Source organism: Tauraco erythrolophus, chromosome 1 (assembly GCF_009769465.1).
Source record: "Tauraco erythrolophus isolate bTauEry1 chromosome 1, bTauEry1.pri, whole genome shotgun sequence".
NCBI lineage: Eukaryota > Metazoa > Chordata > Aves > Musophagiformes > Musophagidae > Tauraco > Tauraco erythrolophus.
The window spans coordinates 127,845,918-127,866,102 of NC_141465.1; the positions used below are offsets into that span (position 1 = coordinate 127,845,918).

Sequence of the window (20,185 nt, forward strand, 5' to 3'; positions counted from 1 at the left end):
TTTGTGATAGCTAAGATTATTACCAGCTAAACGAACAACATTATGCATTTCCTCAATTTCACTTGAGCCTCCTCTTCTTTTACTTCGTGAATTTTCACTGTGTCCTGCCTGAAGTAATTTTGCATCCTAAATCTCTCTTAAAGGTTGATTCTCATCTACGTTCACTGAAACTCTTTTTTAAACCAATTACCTGATAAAAATTTGCATATGCAGATAATGATAAAAAAGCTCTTGTAGACAAAACAAAATGCGTGACAACCCCAAAATCCCTGGGCACAAGAAAACGTAGTTCATTATTACATTTGGCTGTAGGGATTTTTTATCTCATATCGATAACCTTTAGTGTGATAGAGCAGATGTCAGTGTGTTTTGTTTATTATTTTAAGATTAAAATTTGCTGTTTTGCTGTGTAATGCAGATAACATCTTAACAGTTTATGTTCAGATAATTTAATTGCCTCAATTCCTGGGCAGGAGTTGCAGCAAGAGCAGCCTGCAGTTTGCCTGACCCTTTTCTATCAGATTGAAGTATTATTATGTACTGTACTATATTAAACTTCATCTAGAAAAAAGCACAATCTGTTCTTTTTAAGCTTCTTAATAGTTTCTAGTACTGATTCATTAGAAGTGGAACTAACAGCTTGTTATAGGCTGTAGGTGGGGATGTGTATGCTGGAGTTTTGCACAAAATTCCAACTCTGAAACAGGGATAAGTCTTTCACGTGATGATGTAACCATTTTTATTTTAAAACATACAGAGACATATGGGAGTAGTTTTTGAACGGGGCTTAGGGCCAGAAGTTCAGCTAGGATTCAGGTTGGCATTTTAGAAGAACCAAGCTGCCAATAGTTGCCCTGAATATCGGACATATTTACAAAACTCACCAACAGCTAGCAGCTCTGATGACTCCATTGAAAGACAGAATTTCAAGAAGACACGAACATCCAGTAAAAAAATGTGATGCATCCTCCAACAGAACTGCTCACAATATAGAGGTGCTGGTTTTCAAACACTGAAATGAAGATCGACTTTGGTGGGGGAGGCGGAGCTGAATATAAATTGACCGTACTTCATCTCCAGCTTGTGTTGTTTGCTGAGTCTTTTCTACTGAACTGGAATTAGTCAAGCGAAAGTAAATCAGTCCTTCCTTCTGTTCAACTTTTCCTTAGGATTTTACTTTAAATTTAGAAATAGAAGCAAAATAGCTACATGGATAAATTGCCAAGGTGTAGGTAGCTTCCATCACAGGGAACTCACAGAAGACTTTGCTTTGGTTCCAGCATAGGGATTCAGAATTAATTTTCACTTGGAAGTGAAACTACAGACTCCTTCTCAGAGTCAGGCTGCGTAAGTCCTCACCCTGTCCATCCATGTGTGCAAGTCCAAAAGTCCCTTTATCCTTCTCCTCGTGCCATAGACCAGACTGCAGAGTGGGAACTGCACTATCAGTAGAAACTTGCTCTTGCTGTGGCCGTTTCAGCAGAACTACTATGGAAATGTCACAGTCCAAGAACCAAATGTCCTCAAGGAGCCCAATTCCATACAGAAAGCATAGAGATGCTCTTCCACTGTGATCCTCGTCTCTCTTAAAATCATAGAATGGTCTGTGTTGGAAGGGACCTCAAAGATTATCTAGTTCCAACCCCCCTGCCATGGGCAGGGACACCCTTCACTAGATCAGGTTACTCAAAGCCTCATCAAACCTGGGAGCATCCACAACTTCTCCAGATAACCTGTTCCAGTGCCTCACCATCCTCAGAGGGAACAATTTCTTCCTTATATCCTATCTAAATCTCCCCTCTTTCAGTTTAAATCCATTGCCCCTTGTCCTATCACTACATAACCTTGTAAAAAGTCCCTCTCCAGCTTTCCTGTAGGCCCCCTTTACGTACTGGAAGGCTGCAATAAGATCTCCCTGGAGCCTTCTCTTCTCCAGGCTGAACAGCCCCAACTCTCTCAGCCTGTCTTCATAGGAGAGATGCTCCAGCCCTCGGATCATCTTTGTGGCCCTCCTCTGGACCCTCTCCAACAGCCCCATGTCCTTCTTGTGTTGAGATCCCCAGAGCTGGATGGAGCACTCAAGGTGAGGTTTCACAAGAGCAGAGTAGAGGGGCAGAATCAGAACCTTGACCTGCTGGCCACGCCGCTTTGGATGCAGCTCAGGATACGGTTGGCTTTCTGGGCTGTAAGCGTACATTACTGGGTCATACTGAGCTTCTCATCAACCAGCACCTCCAAGTCCTTCTCCTCAGGGCTGTTTGGGATTACATCCTCAAGAAAATGATGTAATGTAACTTCCCCAGTTTCCCACTGCCAGTCCCTCAGTGCTACATATATACCTTCGTGCACCTACAGGTTTTCCACAGCAAGGAACCCAGCTCAGAGTAATATGTTGTGAAAAGTAGTTTAGCAGAAAAGATTTTCTTTTTCCATCAAGGAGTGTTCATTATCCCCATGGTATAGCTCAAATTAAATATACATACCTCATCAAATCTCTTGCGCAGCAGGGGAATTCACTAGGAATAATTAATTAAGTAGAGTTTAATCAGCAATGATCATGAGAAGAGCTCCACTGGTGTATTTGTACGGGCAACTTGAAGAAAAGCTACTTTCTGTTTTCATCAGATCTCCCTTGAGCTCATGCTATACAGTTACAGTTTTCCCAGTTGGACAACTCAGTCACTCTCTGATTTGGACTGCCAGGATGTTTTTCTTTCAAATGTTAAGAAAGTATGCTATGTGGCCTTGGTGGTTTAATGTTTCTTCTCATTTTGGATGATGCATTACTTTCTGTATCGGTTCACAAAATCTTTCTGTCTTGATACTTGATGAGACCATGACATTTGTGCCAGAGCAAACTTTATTTGACTGGAAAAGAGTTAATACACTTCATGATCATTGCAAGACCTACTATTTTCCAGTACTGTAATTAAACCTATTCTCAGCTTTGTAGCAAGCCTCAGGGTGACAGTTTATAAGTTTATTACACTTTCAAACAAAAAGTGCAGTATGTGGAACATTGAAGAGGTCCACTTCTATAAGTCAATTAGACCTGGTCATGAATTTTTCATTGACAGTTTTCTGACCGAAAATGTAGCCTTTAGAATTACAGTCACTTTGAGATATATCATGGAACAGCTTTTCCTCAAATTTCCAACTTCTATAGTATAGTTTAAAAGTATTTCTTTTCCAATTTATTTTCTCTTGGGAAAAATGAAACAGAACATCTAATGTTTATCTAGATTGACCTAAATGAGTATAATTTTAAATAAAGTAGTGTATTTCCTGTCAAACATCTTAATTTTATTTTAGAAGGCCTTCAGGCCCAGTGGGAGTTATGTGACTGACTTTCACTTTTCCTTCAGACTGACTTCTGAGGCTATAATACATCTTTCATGAGACGCCACATTTTTAACCTTTCGCTGAACTGTTTCAGCATCTCATGGAAATCATTTGACACTCATGTATCACAGAAAACATGGTTTTCCCTAAGAACGTGACACATGGGGAAGCACTGGGCACCCCATTTACAACTGTCAGGAAGCATTGCAACAATCAGTTTAAAAATCCTATGACATTTTGTCCAGGCACCGTTTACATAGTGATGGCTTTTCTATCAGTCCTGATCACAGCAGGGAGGAAAATGAAAGTCGTATTTGCTAAGGAGATCTGCATTCAGGTTGCCCTTCTGGTTGCGTGCCATTTGGAAACTGCGTGTTCTCAGTGATTCGTTCCTGATGTGCAATGAAGGTAATGATATGTCCTCTCTTCCACTCTTGGTCTCTTTTGGCTCTTCAGATGGTAAGATCTTTAAACTGGAGACAGTGTTTTTCACGTTCCTGTACAATGCTGAGCCTAATACAGTCTCTAAACTCTGGCACCAGAGCAACAGGAACAATTCCCCAGGTGGGCAAGTTGAATGCTGGTCAAGGTCATAAAACCAAATGACAGCCCAAATCCAGTTGTCTGATTCTCACTACTTCACATACATTTTCACTGTCAGTGCTCTTATATGCTTATAACTATGCTGGTAAAAGAAGGCACTTTCCTTACAGATTCTTCTGTTCGAAAACTGACAGAAATAAGTGAAGGATCAGCAGTTCTGTGCAACAGCATTGCTTTAACATTCTTAGTCTCTTTAATTTACGGACGGTGCTTCTGTGGAATATTATTGAGGGGTTAAGGCAATATTTTGGGGAAAGAGTTCCTGCCTCAAATGTCTTCTTATTTAAATGAGACATGAAACAGATTTAGACAGCCAGATGGAGGAGCACAGGGAACTAGAGAGACAATCCCAGTCAGGAGATTGTCAGTGGCATCACTACACCCACTGTTTAAACACTGTGACTTTAATGTAGGCCTGGCAATGAAGAATTTTCTGTGGTGAGACAGAATGAACAGCAATAAATGCATCTATTAATATTTATCATCAGTTTATCCCACAGGGAAAGAATAAATTGAAGAGAAAAATGAAGTTTTTCCTGTTGGGTTGGTAGAAATTTAATTTAAAGAAAAATCACATAGAAGTACAATTAGTCCATCTGTGATCTTGTGATCTCTGTAATGCTAATTCTCAATTTTGCCACCCATTCTGCTGAGTCACCAGAAGTTCTTTCGTCATAGGATGTTTTACCTTTCAGTGTAATTAAAAAATTTTTGTTTTTTAGATTCCATTATGAACAAAGTCATGCTGTTATGAGTCATTGTTTTATTTTACTTATATTTAAAAGATTTATTCTGAACATATATTTTTACGTTTTCTGAAGTAAACCTCAGTACTTCACCACATTTAGTCAACTTAAAAGGATCAGAAGAGACTGTGCAATTTATACAAATTTATGCATACGTTGTTACAGACTTTTGGGACCAGATCCTCGAAGGAATTGAGGTATCTTTGATTTCAACAGACATGCAGGCTCCTAAACAGAAGTGAGATTTCTGGCAAAATATGTTGATCTTGACTTGAAAAGCGGATTAATAAATTAAAATGTTAATGTTATTTTGTTAAGATTGGCATACTGGTTTCTATGCAGATATGTTACATTTTCTTTAAAATATTTGCTGTTTCCGAAGCAAGAAACTCTTCTTCACATTTTGATAGGTTTGTATGTGTTTCTGTTCGTATACAGGAAACTACGGTGAAAGCGGAATGGAAGCTTTCAAAGATATGGCTGCCAAGGAAGGGATCTGCATTGCACATTCCTACAAGATCTATAGCAATGCTGGTGAACAGAGCTTTGACAAGCTGTTGCGAAAGCTTCGGAGCCACCTGCCCAAAGCAAGAGTGGTTGCCTGCTTCTGTGAAGGCATGACTGTGAGAGGGCTCCTGATGGCTATGAGGCGCCTGGGACTCGCTGGAGAATTTTTGCTGCTGGGCAGGTGAGTAATACTATGCAATTATAGCCAGCCTTTTTACTGAGAAGGGTAAAAAGCAAAAGATAATCCAGTCAAGCACGTGTAAAACGCGTATTCATGGTCTCTGCTATACATGCACGTCTCTAAAAGACGGAAAGTAATGTCAGCCATGTCGTAATGGTGCATACTCTACAAAGACATGCATCATTCTCATGACTTGCCAGGCAAACACAAGTCTGCTTGGCCAGTCTGAACAGCATTGTGTAAGGGAAGGCTGACGCATAAACATTTAATCTATATCATCCATTTTGTTCACTGTAGTTTAAAATGCATCATGAACATACATGGCCTGAAGCTGTGCCTCATTCTACTAACACTGTGTTAAGAATTGCTGATGTGGTCTCTTAGTGGACCTGAAATAGATCTTCACAAAACAAAGTTTGTTAACCATCACCTTTTCTTCCTGAGCCAATGTGCTGACATGTGTGTACTGTCCTAAAGTCAACATATAGGTAATCCTTTCTTTTAGCACGATGATATCAGTGGTTCCTTCCCTAACCACCAAAGGGAGAAAGGAAAACTCACTCAGATGTGTTCACCCAGCAGGAAAAGACCCTGGGCTAGTAAGCAGAGAAGTAAAAGATATTGACGTCAATCTAATGGGAGCTTTGTATTTGTCACATGTTCAACAAGTGGACCCAAAATGAGATGAGAAAAATGGTGCGTTGATCACAGAATGGAGCATACCAAAGTCAGCTAATGTGGCCTGCTGTCTTTCTAGCACATTATTAGAAGGATGACCTGATGTTGTCCCAGGCATGAACCCTACAGGAACAGAAATAAAACAGTATCTGTGAAACCAGATGTCCTGGTGAGACCTTTAGGGAAACTTGCAAGGACTGCAGCTCTGGCCAGCTATCTCGGAAGCTAGGACACTGAGACTGTCCCATTGGCAGGACAACCAGCCTCTATTCCCTGTCCCTCTTTCCCCTTTGCTAAAGGGGAAAGCAAACAGGCAACAGGAGGGGCTCCTGTCTCTGTGCTTACTTTTTTGGCATCAGTCTACATTTTGGCAATTTCAGATGTGAATTTCTTAATTATTTCTCTGTCTTATGGCAATTGTGTCTGCCCTTCTTTTCAAATATATTTTATCTGTAGGTTCTTCCACGGACTATCTTTGTCCTTTTCTGGACTGACAACCAAAGGGACCACAGCCCTCAGGGTGAAATTCACATAAATATATTTAGATGTCTACAATTTAGACACTGTCATGTGGACTTGCCATCAGGATCCTCTCTGTAGTTAATGGAGAAAAATAAGACCTCCTTAGATCTCTTCTTCACAATGTGGACACTTCAAGTAGCTGTGAGAAATCACATTCTAAAAAACTGCTTGTACAAAAATTCTCTTGATGTCTAATTGAGGTGGAAAAACCTACTTGCTTCTTGCTTAAAGCTGAGCAAATGCAACCTCCACTATCTCTAACTGAATATGGTGCCACATGACCTTTGCTGTCGTCTTTTATCCTAAACACATGAAGTTGCCAATTCTGTGCTGCAACACTCAAATTTAGAAGCACATAAGCATAATTTTCAAAAAATATGTTGGCCCTTAACTCCTTCAGACTTCAAACCATACTTAATTTTATATGGGATTTGTTTATGTACAGCAGTGCTAAATTTAGCCCTCTGAGATGCTTTTATGAATAAGGACTTCAGGAACTGGAGATTGTGAATAAGAATGGAGCAATACAGCTTAGCTCTTCAAAAAGCAAGGTCTAGAGAGAACTAGCTTTGCTTTTTTTTCAGTGAAAAATACCTATTTCTAGATGCAGTGGGAGTTGTCATGCCTAATTATAAGAAAGTTGTTATTCAGTATATGACTTCCATTCAGTAAATTGAAAGTGATAGCTTCTCTCAGAAGTCTAAACTGTAAACTGTTTGAAGTTAAAACGAAAAATCTTTGATTCTACTGGACCAATTTATGTCTGTCCATGCCTGTGGCAGTGCTATACAATTTATTTGTAAAAAATGTAGCATGAACTGGAAGTGTTTACAAAGAAAGAAAAAAAGAAGCATAGGCATATTTTTCTTATCTTTTCTCTTTATTAACAGAGATTCCAAGGTAATGGCTGAGAAGTGGCTACTCAGACATAGGTTAACCTGTCCCCAGCCAGTAGCTGCTGGGTGTAGACGTAAACTAATTGCACTTACCTTCACCAACCAGAGCATTCCTATTGCTGCATCAGACAGGTAATGATAGCTGGAGTGATGTAGTCTCTCTACATATTGCTCTGCACTTCAGAGATCCCAAGGATCCAGGAGCCTCCCATCTCCTTTCTATAGATTTGGTATTAAAACCATCTATAAGCGAGAAATAAAACAACTACTTTTGCCTACTGAGAACTTTTGTTTGGCTTTGAGTCACCCGCAGTCAGGAGAGCAGACTGTTGTATGTCCCTGCGGCATAGCAAGACTCGTGTGCAGAGTGTGGGATGTTGTGAAGCAGTTATGTTTCTCAAAAATATTCATTCTTACAAAAATATTCTCCTTCTGCTAACCTGATAATCTCTAATCTAATTCTGATAATCTCTAGGCTTCGCAGCAGAGGGAAATGAAAAAAGCAATAGAAAAGGTTTGCAGGAAGGCTTCTTGATGTGGGTGGAATGGAAGACAATATCATTGTCTACTGATGATCTCAGTTCCTGGAGGGATTTAAAGCTCCATTTTGCAGTACCTTGAGGTGCTGTGTGCTCTCTTGGTTTCAGCTGTTTGACTCTGTTGGGTAAAAATATTTAACTCTTGGTCCAGAGCTAGCCTTGTAGGTTGGTTTTGTGGAGAACAGAGAGCACCAACACGGGATGGATGTGACTCCAGGATAAACCCAGATTTTACAACCAGGTTATGTTGAGGACTTTTTGTGCACTATTGATGGAGGGGGAAAAGGCATTTAGGGAGATTTTGAAAAGAACAGAAGGTTCAGAGGACTCAAAGGAGCAAGAGCTACATCTGAAATAAAAGAAGGCTCATAAAACTAATTTGTCTTGTGAACTTAGGCAGGAAAATGGACTAGGATAAGATTTGTACTTTCATGCTCTGATCCTGGAGTTGCTCTGGGCTGCCCATTCAGCTGAGAAGGTTATAAAAGGACACTCCAAGTGTAGGGAGAGTGACTGTCACTGAAATGCGATGGGCTCATACGGAAAACTTCATCTACTAATGGATACTTATTTGTTACTTTACAAATGCATTTTGCTTCCCCCTTGTTCTGTGAAGTGAAGAATGATTTTATTTCATTTCCAAATGCACAAGAAGTCCCAAAGCCACGCAATATCTCTGTGGGAAACCACAAGAAATCAACATTTCCACTTCCTTTTGGCTTTTTTTTTTTTTCTATTTCTGATTTGGGTTTACCTCTAATATTTCCAATCTGAAGACTCAAAAAAATACTGAGATTTTTGGAAGCTATGGATTCCTCATAGCACCTGTTTTATGCTCAGATAAACAGAAAATGGAGTGGCCAAGGAGACTGCATATCATATAAATCACCCTGTAGAGCCCCAAGGGGAGGAGAAAAGATATCCTTCAATAAACACTCCACTCTTGATGTACTATGCAGTTCCTGAAATTGCATTGCCTGCCTGTGACAAAGATGAAAGATGGCAAGTCATCAGTGATTGTGGCGTTCCAGAGATTTTTGATTCATGGAAAACATTTTAAATGCTCAGTAAATATTTACCTCATGCTCCTTGAGGAATTGGACTTAACCTCAAATGAAAAGGTGAGTGTGCTGACTTTCAAGTGTGAAAAAAATGTTATTTTAGCCTAACCGTTATTCAACTTAATCAAGATATGGACACTAGCCTTCATCTATTTGTCCTCATTGCTTCTGTCATCCACAGGTCATATGCCAGAAGAAATCCTTACAGATAAAATTCATATAGAGAAAAATAATACATTCACATAGCAGAATAACTTTAGAACATATTTCAGAAAGAAATATGAAGTATTAATTATGTAGATAAAAACACCTACAGCTTCCAAACGGCATTCCAGAAGTAGTATTTATCTGCAAGGAATTACTGGGACTTCCATATGCTTCATTTTCCAGCTATGCATATCGTGTGTCAGATTATCTCTGGCATTAACTACCTTGTTTGAGTAAAGAGAAGTTAAATAAGATAATCTGGACTTCCTTTCACATAAAATGGCAGAATTAAATGCAACTAGTAAAAAAATCTATCAGAGATGGAAATGTTTCCTTAGACTCTAGTACCGATTCTGATTTTCAGCTGCCCAGTTGGAGAAACACGGCCAAAATTTATCAGTTAGATTTAATCTTATGTCTCTTAGATACTTATTCGATCAAGGGTTTACAGAAGTAGTATAAAATTGTGTCTTGGCTACAATATCTGCAGCAAATGGATGGGAAATCTAAAACTACAGGGCATCCCACAGAGTTTCTGTGCTTCTCTGAAGTGCAATCAGGACTTGATGACTACATCCTTAAATATCCTTGCAAAGACTAAGAATCACATCCTGCATTTTCAGAATTCACTCTGTTCTGTGATATGCAAAAGACTGTGCCTCAGGATGAGGTGAATCCTCTTGAGCATGCCGTCTGCCGTTGGCAGAGCATGTCCAGATAAAGGTGGATAAAGGGAGGACACCAGTTCCAGCAGTGTGATGATCACAAGCCATTCAAGCAAGGCTCTGCAAGAGGGCAGCAGGCCCAATGTCTTCTCAGAACAGCACACATATTCTCTAACTTTGACAATCATCTCTCCTCATAAAAGATTCCTGCTTAGCTCCTGAGGACATGGATTAGAGGAAATTGTTATTGATTTGGAGTCTCATAGATGTCCCAGCAAAAAGACCTAAGTAGAAGGAGTAGTAGAGATCAGGATAAGAAGGGAGAATGAAATGTGGAGGACCAATAGTTCCAGAAAATCCCCAAAGTAATTTGGCTGATAGGAAACTCAGCAATATATGAAGGAAATCTGGTTAGCAACCAAAAAGGGCAACTATTGCTGAAGGAAAATTAAAGCAAGATAGATGATCTGAGGGAAATGAGTTATTTTCAATCATTTAAAAAGAGATATTTTGTGAGGCTTGTAAAATGTCTATTGGACGAAGAAAGATCTCACTGCAGAGGCTGTAATAATTTCCCTTCTGAAAGTATGCTGTGTAGTGTGGGTTAACACGCCTTCCGTGTTTGTACAAGTCCAACTTATGGAGAAGTTCTTGTAAAATAAATGAGGATACAAAATTTTGCAGGCGTGAAATATGCTCTAAATTCATTTTTGGTTGTTTCTGCTGCTTCAGGGAAAAAATAATAAGCCAAAATTCTTCTATCTAGAATAGTTCTAACTGGATAACCTTTGACAAAAACGTGGAAGCTAAGTGTAATATAAGTGGGCAGATTTCTTCTCCAGGGACAAAACAAGCAGATGAAAAAGTCCTTTGAGAGTCCAATCACGTAGCCCCAGCATGTATGAGGAATCTGTTCCCTTTTTCTTCAATTCCTAGTAGATAAGAACATGCTACAGCCTCACCTGAATGCTGTTTCCTCTGAGGCAACTGTCTGCTGCCCACTCATTTATTTGTCAATCAGTTCTCTTGTTCAGGCACCAGTGTGTAGCCCAAGGAAGCAGCTATCATATTATACCTAGTAATTAAATGCACTGCAATTAGCAGCATGAAGTCAGAATCTTCGTTGCCACTCAAAAGACAAAGAACTTAAATGTAAACCCAAGGTTTGCTTTTCTAGAGCTGTAAAAGAGTCAGAGGAGTGAAAAACTGTCTTCCCTCTTGTATCCAAACAGTGTCCTTAGAGGCCAAGCAGAGTAGAGGGTAAACAATAATCTAGTTTTGAAAAGGAGCTTTGTGGTCTCCATGTACCTGGCAGCCTTGAAGCTCAGAGACCCTTAAGGTGGGAAATAGCAGCCCCCAGCTGTGTCCTGCTGCAGATAGAAGTAGAGCAACTAGCCAAAGCTATTTGTGTAGTAACTGAAAGGAGCAGCATTTTTTTCTGTGATACGAACCAAAAAATATTAACATAAGTAAGGACTCCACAAACTATGCTTGAGTATTTTAGGGAAATGAGTGAGGTGAACATCTACACGGAAAGTAAATCACTCAACCTGATTTTCTTAATCTTCTTTTCTCTCTTTAAAATCTTTTTCTTTTTCTTTTTTGGTATCTCTCTGACCTGCTTCTAATAAATATTGCATCTTTCAGTCCAATTTCACAGTCACTAATATCGATGGAGGTAGTGGGGGATGGGAGAAAGCTCTGAACATGTTTGGAAGAATGTCTTCATTTTGCTCTTGCAGGAATGCTCTGTCTTCCCTGGGGTACATGTAGGTATGACATGGTGTCAAGCAAAGATCAGAGAATTTTCTGGTGTTCGTATTGGCAAGTGAGCACACCTGCTTATGTCAATAAGAGATGTATATGTCTCTGAGAGGAAGTTCAGGCCCTACACACCTGAAAATATAACATTAGAAAATAAACATGGCTTTATCCAATCAGATCAAAGGTCCACCAAATCAATGTGGTATTTCTGGAAGTGGCCAACAGCAAATGACTGGCAAAAAGTGATGCCAGGCCAGGATGGAGCAAAGTTCTCCTGGAGTGTTCTTAAATCTATGACTGATCTGCAGTTCAAGAATCTCCTAAATCAAAGTTGGTGTCTTGGTAAGGGAAGCCCTTGTGCAGTGCACTGCTACGAATAAAAAAGAAGGGAAGACATGAGTAGATCATGAATGCAGAGCTTAGTCCTAGGAGATATGAGCTTTAACATTAGTACTGGCACTATATTTATTAGTGATTTTCCATATATCATTATATTTATATGTCTTTGCTTTTTCTCTGTAACAACTTTTTGTGACTACTTTAGACAGTGAGCAACTCAGCATAGACACTGTATTTTGTTATGTACCAGTGTTGCCCTTTGGACTGTGAGGCTCCAAGCTCTTTTGAGTATTCGAGTACTACTAAAGCAGCACTACTTCAGTGAACTCAATAGGCACTCTTGCTCTATAGGAAACAAATAATTAATTGACATTGGTAATGAATATATCCTTCTCATGACATGACAAATCATGAATGCGTCCAATTAAATTTTTTTGAAGGATCTGATTGTTCTTATCTACAGCTGGTATTAACAACCAAGGAAAGGTAGCTTTGTCAGTCAGTACACTTGAGTAGCGTCGTGCCTTAGCACTGCAGAAAATGTCGCTGGCTGGGGACTCAGGATGTCATTCAAGTTTTTCACTTCTGCACTGTGAGATCATTGCTATGTTATTCATGCTTGATCCATCTTTGGATGGATCTGCTTACAAACTTTCAAAAATAAAAATTCCACAGCCTCCTCAGGCAACTATGCTTAACTACTCCTTATGCTCTTCCTAATGTCTAACGTACCTTTTAAACTGCTTTTTAAGACCTTTGCTTCTCATCCTATCCATGTGAACAATGGAATCAGTTAATTCCTTGCTTTTCTAAGACTACTGTTTATGTATTTGAAGACTTATGCTTATCCTCAATCTGCTTTGACAACTTTCTGTATGAAAGGAAAACATGTTATATGCTTTGGAATAACATGAGATTTCTATTCTCCCTGGGAAAATGAGACACAGGGAAAAGCACAGAAATAGAGGTGGCAAAGAATCTTGAAGAAATATATAAGATTTATTTTAATTGCAAAAGGATAAATCCATAAGATGGCCTATGCTGTTGAAAAACAGACAGTGAAGCAATCTCAAAGACAGCTTCATATTGCCAACAGACCCATACTTGCAGTTCTGCATGCAGTCAAGTCAGTGGCATTGCTAGGAAATTGTGTCCATTTGTGGGAGCATCTCTCCTCTCCCACAAGAAGTATACGCTTCTGATTTTATTTTCTACTTTAAAGCTCTACTCTGTCCAACACTTTATTAAAAGTCAGAATGGGAGAAGTCTATGGGTGGCTCATTTAAGATTGTTCTCTTCAAATATGTCTTCTTACAGTGATAGACAATGCCCACAGAGAATTTTCCCAGGTGAGGTTATTTTCAGGATGAAAGACTTGCAAGTCTAAGAAAAGAAATTAAAAATACTTTTGGAACAATGAAAACGTTTTCTCTTTCAGTTTGAGAAAAGATGAGATGCTTTCTTCTTTAATGCAAAAATTCAAAAGGTGAAAATATATTAGATCTTAAATTCCAAAATTGTTATTCCATCATTCTGTGTAGGCTACATGATAAAAGGTAACTATTTAAAACATTAAAACTAAGACTGAAAATATGATCCAGTATATATTCCTAGAAAGATGTAAAGGTAGTCAGAACAGGATGAAAGTTAATACTATCCTTGAGATTTTCTGATCTTTAGAACAGCTATAGACTTTTGGTTAATGAAGTTAAGTGAGCCTAAAATGATCTTCGTTAAACGCTTGGCCAATGTTTGTCCAAAAAACCCACAAACCTATTTCTACTCCTTTAAAATTAACATTGTGACAAATAGAGGTTTGCTGGAAGTTACTGATTAGCAGTTAAGATCTGTTTCCTTTCTATTATTTTCCATGTAGTATGTGGGTATATTATTTTCCATGACTACTTTTTTTTTTTTTTCATTTATCTGCATCATCCCAGAGTCTACACCCAGGTGTAGTGACTCACTGCACACACACACAAATCCCACACATGTGTCTGGATACAGAGAAGGTATTTATGAGAGGGAAGTTTGTAGCTTCATGTTACCACCTCCTGATAAAGATCACCTTTTCCAGATCGTGAGGTCCAAGGACAGTCTCTCCTCTCAGCAAATCTGCTGTTAATTCTGTTCACCTATTTCTTACAGAGGTCCTTTCTTGTAGATAAAGAGGGAGTAAAGTGTGTGGCAGGTGAAGGGGAAGGAATACTGGACCACTAGGACAGTACTCATTCAGTTGTCCCAGCTTCACAGCTATTGTTACACGTGCTCCGTTTTTCTCTGAGAGAAGGAAAGAAGGAATCAGAAAGGCAGAGAGATGCTTTCTCTAGTTCCACATTTGAGATGATTTAGAAGTACTTAAAACACCCCGAAGATCTGAACATAGAAACACCACCAATGTGGCAGAGATTTATGCCAAGAAGCCCATCTCACTAACGCTGCTGAGTGATTATGGAAGAACCTTACTCGGGGTAATGAAAACTTCTGATTTGTAAACTTGTGGTGTAATTCATTTTTTTATCACTCTATTAAAATGACAAAGTAGCACACACAGCAGTGCATTTCCCCCTCACTCTGGCTGTATTGATAGTTTCTAGTGAAGCCGTTGTGTCTCCAGAGGTTAAGGCTGAAGGCGACTGACAACGTGGATGAAATACCAAAATTCTCTAAACCTCATTCTGGTGGAATTCTGTTCACTACTGCCTTGAAAAGACATTGTAAATCTTGGCAAGGAGACACTGCTTTCAGGAAGAACAGATAAAAAAGCCATGTGCTATTTCAAAGAATAAGGCCCAAGTTGAATTATTTAGATATTTTTCCTATTAATTAGAAACACTATAATAACAGAATTGATTAAATGAACAGTATTTTAATTAGGAAGGTAAAGTTAATAAAATAAAATCTGTATTTACTAACGGGCCATATCCTTCAACCTTTATTCCTGTTGATTAGTAACAATGAAGGAAGTGGAGACTGGCTGAATCGTAATGAGTAAATCATCTCTATCCAGGGGAAATGTATAGTTAGAAAATATGGTGATTTAATACATTTTAACTAGCATGCTGTTAAACATTCTTTGTCTCTAAGTGCTGATATGCACAAGTCAATGTTAATCTTGAATGCTGACTCTTTTTAACCATGATTGGCCGACGCGATTTTTAATATAGTTCTACCAACACATAACAAAAGGAAAATTATTTCTTGTATCCTAGCAGTTAAAATAAAGTACATTTGTTTCTGTTTGAATAATTTTCCAAACTATGCATGTGTTCAAAGGTTTCAGGGTTTGGATAAATCACTTCACTTCTCATAGCCAAATGTGCATCACCAGAGGTTGTGCGAGTAATGAAAAATGCATGTTAACCACTCGAAAACTGGTTTTGCCTGAGCATTTCTGACATAATGAAGATTGTACTCTAACGTATTGTCAGCTCAGCAATATCCTGAGGAGGACGACTGTCACGCAATGCAGGGCTTGATGTTAGCTGTATACTTAACAGAGATTTTGACGGATTTTAAGCAGAAGTAATATACTGAAATGTGTTACTTAATTCCTTACTCTGGCCACAGATATTCATACAAACATCTAGAAACCCTGCATAGAAGTGAATGTCCAGAAACCAAAACACTTATAGCAGGTTGTTCATCTGGTTTTGTCGATAGTTGATTACCTGAAATAACCTTACATAGATGGAGAGTAATGAATACACAGTTGTTGTTTTTTTTTCTTTAAAAACAAAAATTGAAGACAGAACTAATTCTAAAGCTGTCATCTCTTAGCTGAAACTTTTGAGGTTTATGTATATTTTTTATTTTTACTATAAGATATATAACTGATATTATGTAGCAATAATAAGAAAATAGATAGCTTAATTTCTTATGCAGCAATTGCTCTGTCAGAAATCTAATTACTACTTGCTGCTGCATAAGTCCTTGTCATGGGGGATCTCCCAGTACAAGGGCTTGAGTAAAGGTAATTAGTGTTTTCTAATCATTTCCCCCCGTTACTTTACGCTACATTGAACTTAATATGCCAATTTCTGCTACTGGCAGCCAGAAGCTCCATGACATTTTACTATTTTATTCTGATTATGCTCTTGTAGCCAGAAGACTAAATGATCCATACTCCACAAAGCATTAATTCCTCTCTCCCAATTGAAAACAATAGGGCCAAAGAAACACCCTGGAAAGAACAATATTAACAAACAGCAGCAGATACCACAGAACCTGCGCTTCGTTCAACTACAATAATTCAGTTGGGAAGTGCCCATTGGGCAGTGCCCAGTTGGGAAGTCATACCCACAGGAATGCAGTCAAGATGTTTTCAACCGACCAGTGTAAACCACACATCTTTCTTCTGAGCTCTCCTCTGAAGTGCCCAGGAATCCACTCAGGGTCAGGATATAGATTTCAGGCAGGGCAACAGTTGCTGTTTTTCTGAGGCTTTCTTATAGCGGGCTGTACTTTTGCATTTCCCAAAGAGTGAAGCTCACCTTGATCTCAGGGTGTAGCCCAGAGAAAGCTCTTTGATTCTCTGAGATGGACATTCACTTCTATGTGGGAGTTTCTAGATGTTTGTATAAATATTTGCGGCCAAATCTATCAGAGAAAATGACCCATTTCTCTTCAAAATAAAATGGTAATGGTTTTACATCACAATTTTATTCTTGATTCAAATAGATTTTTATCTGGAGATTCACAGAATCATAGAATAATTAGGGTTGGAAGGGTGTCATGGTTTGATGTGGAGGGGGGGGTGGTTCTGGTGGCAGGAGAGGGATTTTGCTCCCTGCGACCTCCCTGGTTTTGGATCCGGGTTAGGCTTAGTTCTGGCCACCAGATCAGACTGCCATCCCCCTCGGGGTTGAGCCAATAGGGCGCCTCTGCGAATTGCCCTATTTAAGTCAGGACAAGGGAACCGGAAAAGGTGCTTCGCCCAGGATCGACCAGAGAAGGGAGGAGGGCACTGCCCCCGCTCCCTGGCTCCCGGCCGGGCGGCTGCCTGCTTTGGGCTGGCGCCGCCCACGGAGGATGGCGGCGGCGGAGCCAGCTGGGGAACTCGGGGGCACCCCACTCCCAGGGTGCCCACTGGGCTGAGTTCACCTGGAGAGGACTGAGATCTGAGAGAAACAGCTGCATCGACAGCAGGTCAGTGAGGATGGAGTGGGAGGAGGTGTGCCGGAGCCGAGTTTCCCCTGCGGCTGATGGTGAGATAGCAGGCTGCCCCCCTGCAACCAGGACGGCCTCGGTGGAGCAGCGACCCACTCGCAGCCCGTGGGGAGAAGATGCCTGAGCCCGAGGATGGTCGTGTTGGGGGCACGGCAAGGCAGAAAGGCATCTGGAGTCTTCGTGACGACCCACGCCGGAGCGAGTGGCTACAGCTCCCTAAGTACCCGAGACTGTGGTAAAGCCCACACTGGAGCAATCTGTGGGGAAGGATTGTTTCCAGTGGGCTGGACTCACGTTGGAGAAATTTGTGGATTTTTCCTCGTGGGTAGGGGATCCATTGGAGCAGGGGAAAAGGGTGTAAGGACTCCTTCTCCTTTAAGAAAGAAGCAGCAGTAACAGCACGGAATGAACTGACCTGCACTCCCCCAGTCCCTGCCCCCTGTGCTGCTGGGGGGAGGAGGTAGAGCCGGGAGGAAAAGGAAGGTGTGTGTGGGGGGGGAAGGTGTCGGTTTTAAGATCTGGTTTTGTTTCTTTCTGTCCTCTCAAGTAATCGGTTTTTATTTCCCTTTGTCCTTCTAAGTAATCATTAATAAACTGTTTTGCTTTGAGAAAAGCGCTGCCTGTTTTGCCCAGGACCATGGTTGGTGGGTGCTCCCTCTGTTCTTGCCTCAACCCTCAGTCCTTTTGTTTTTTTTTTTCTCTCCTCTCTACTTTATTGGAGAAGGAGAGACTGTGTGAGTTTTAGTTGCTGGATCAGCCTAAAACCACGACAAAGGGACTTCAAAGGCCATCTAGTTCCAATCCCCCTGCCATGGGCAGGGAAACCCTCCACTACACCAGGTTGCCCAAAGCCTCATCCAACCTGGCCTTGAACACTTCCAGGGATGGGGCATCCACAACTTCTATGGGTAACCTGTTCCAGTGCCTCACCACCCTCAGAGTGAAAAATTTCTTTCTCATATCCAATCCAAATCTCCCTTCTTTCAGTTTAAAGCCATTGGCCCTTGTCCTATCACTACAAGCCTTTGTAAAAAGTCCCTCTCCAGCTTTCCTGTAGGCCCCCTTTAAGTACTGGAAGGCTGCTATAAGATCACCCTGGAGCCTTCTCTTCTCCAGGCTGAACAGCCCCAACTCTCTCAGCCTGTCTTCATAGCAGAGGTGTTCCAGCCCTCAGATCATCTTCGTGGCCCTCCTCTCGACTCGTTCCAGCGGCTCCAAGCCCTTCTCGTGTTGGGGACTCCAGAGCTGAATGCAGTATTCCAGGTGGGGTTTCACGAGAGCAGAGTAGAGGGGCAGAATCACCTCCCTCAACCTCCTGATCACGCTCCTTTTGATACAGCCCAGGATACAGTTGGCTTTCTGGGCTGCCAGTGCACATTGCCGGCTCATGTTGAGCTTCTCATCGACCAGCATTCCCAAGTCCTTTATCCTCAGGGCTGCTCTCAATCCATTCTCCGCCCAGCCTGTAAATGGGATTGCCCCGACCCACGTACAGGACCTTGCACTTGGCCTTGTTGAACTTCTTGAGGTTCTCACAGGTCCATCTCTCCAGCGTGTCAAGGTCCCTCTGGATGGCAAAGGATGTTTTACATTTCACGGCGCTTATGGAGAAGAACAAGACTGATCTCAACTAAGGCCAATGCTAAATTGATCTGAGCTCACTTAATTAGTCAATGGGAAGGTACAGGCACGTACACAGTGTGATTCAGATCTTAGGTAAGGTAAATTGTCCTCTACTGTCCCCAGTAAAGGGGATTTGGGGTGAATATATCCAAACACCCTTTGCGTGCTGAGAATCAGAAAAGAGAAACCTTGACCAACGTATTACTCTCTCAGATGGCATATTGCCTTCTTGGGAAAATAGAAATGTTGTTGTTCTTCAGGTGGATGGGCAGATATGACGTGCTTCCTTGGGTGCAGGTTTAACGCACGTCATTCTTTAAAATTGGGGGATGTCTATGGAAGGAGTCTACTCAAGGGTAGGAACTTCTTCATGTTCAAGAAAGAGAAATCTTCACCTTGAATCCTTTTTTCCAGAAAACAGTATAGTAAATTCAGATTCCTGCATACTCCTGCACCTTCTCTCTGAGCTTGGAGGCAGGTTCTGAAATATTCTGCTGCATTCTGCCTCGAAAAGGGGCTGTCAGTCAGATGTGCCAAGGGACAGCTGAGCCCACTAAACAGAGACCGAATGTTTCCCCACTGACTCTGAGGAATTAAGAGCATGAAAATCCTTCCAGCTTTAGGAATTGCCAGCCAGGCCTGTCCTGGAGGGTACAAACTTCAAAAGTTTGAATCAGTTGCTGTGCATGCATCTCAGAAGAGAAATTTCAAGGAAGAAATTTATTTCTGGCCTTGATTTCAGCCCCACTGATTCTGTCTGGGAACGTCGCATCCTGGCGTTTCTAGTGGTTTATGTGGCTGGGGGTTCTCAGAGACAGACCAAGATGAATCTGGATGCGTAAAACTACAAAATAGTTTCTAAGATTGCTCTCTGTTCCCTGTCTGTAGCAACTTTAATGGGAGCCCTGTCCTGCATGGCTCTTAAGGCAGAATCCGCGGTCTCACACAGTATTACTGTTTCTAACACTTTGTATGCTTGTACCAAGTGACTATTTAACATCAGAAGAAGGCAAGTGACTTTTAAGATTAGTTCTAGACTCTTGCAGATTGTCTGCAAGGGTATTTTTTGAGCTGCTGTCTTTTCGAAATTAATTTTATAAAGACAGACTAAGGTTGTAGATGGATGGGTTTTTTTGCATAATCTGTATTAATGGTCAGGAACCAGGAAACTTCATTTGGAATATTTAAATAAACCAATATTTTTTTCCAAATAAATTTACTAGTAAATATTCATCAATGAATTTACTACATAGCTTTTATTGAAACGTTATTACCAATAATTTTTCATTAAAAGATTCATTTTAGTAAAAAATGCAAGATTTTATTTTTGATAGAAAAGAACT

General features: G+C 40.5%; 1 protein-coding gene across 3 annotated transcripts in view; it reads left to right on the plus strand.

The window, feature by feature from the left end:
• Positions 1-20,185, plus strand: part of GRM5 (glutamate metabotropic receptor 5) — a 297,088-nt gene that overhangs the window by 127,778 nt on the left and 149,125 nt on the right. For all 3 annotated transcript variants that reach the window (XM_086614295.1, XM_086614303.1, XM_086614312.1), the window contains exon 2: positions 5,130-5,379. In XM_086614295.1, the coding sequence (XP_086470421.1) occupies positions 5,130-5,379 (250 nt within the window). The remainder of the gene's footprint in view (positions 1-5,129; positions 5,380-20,185) is intronic.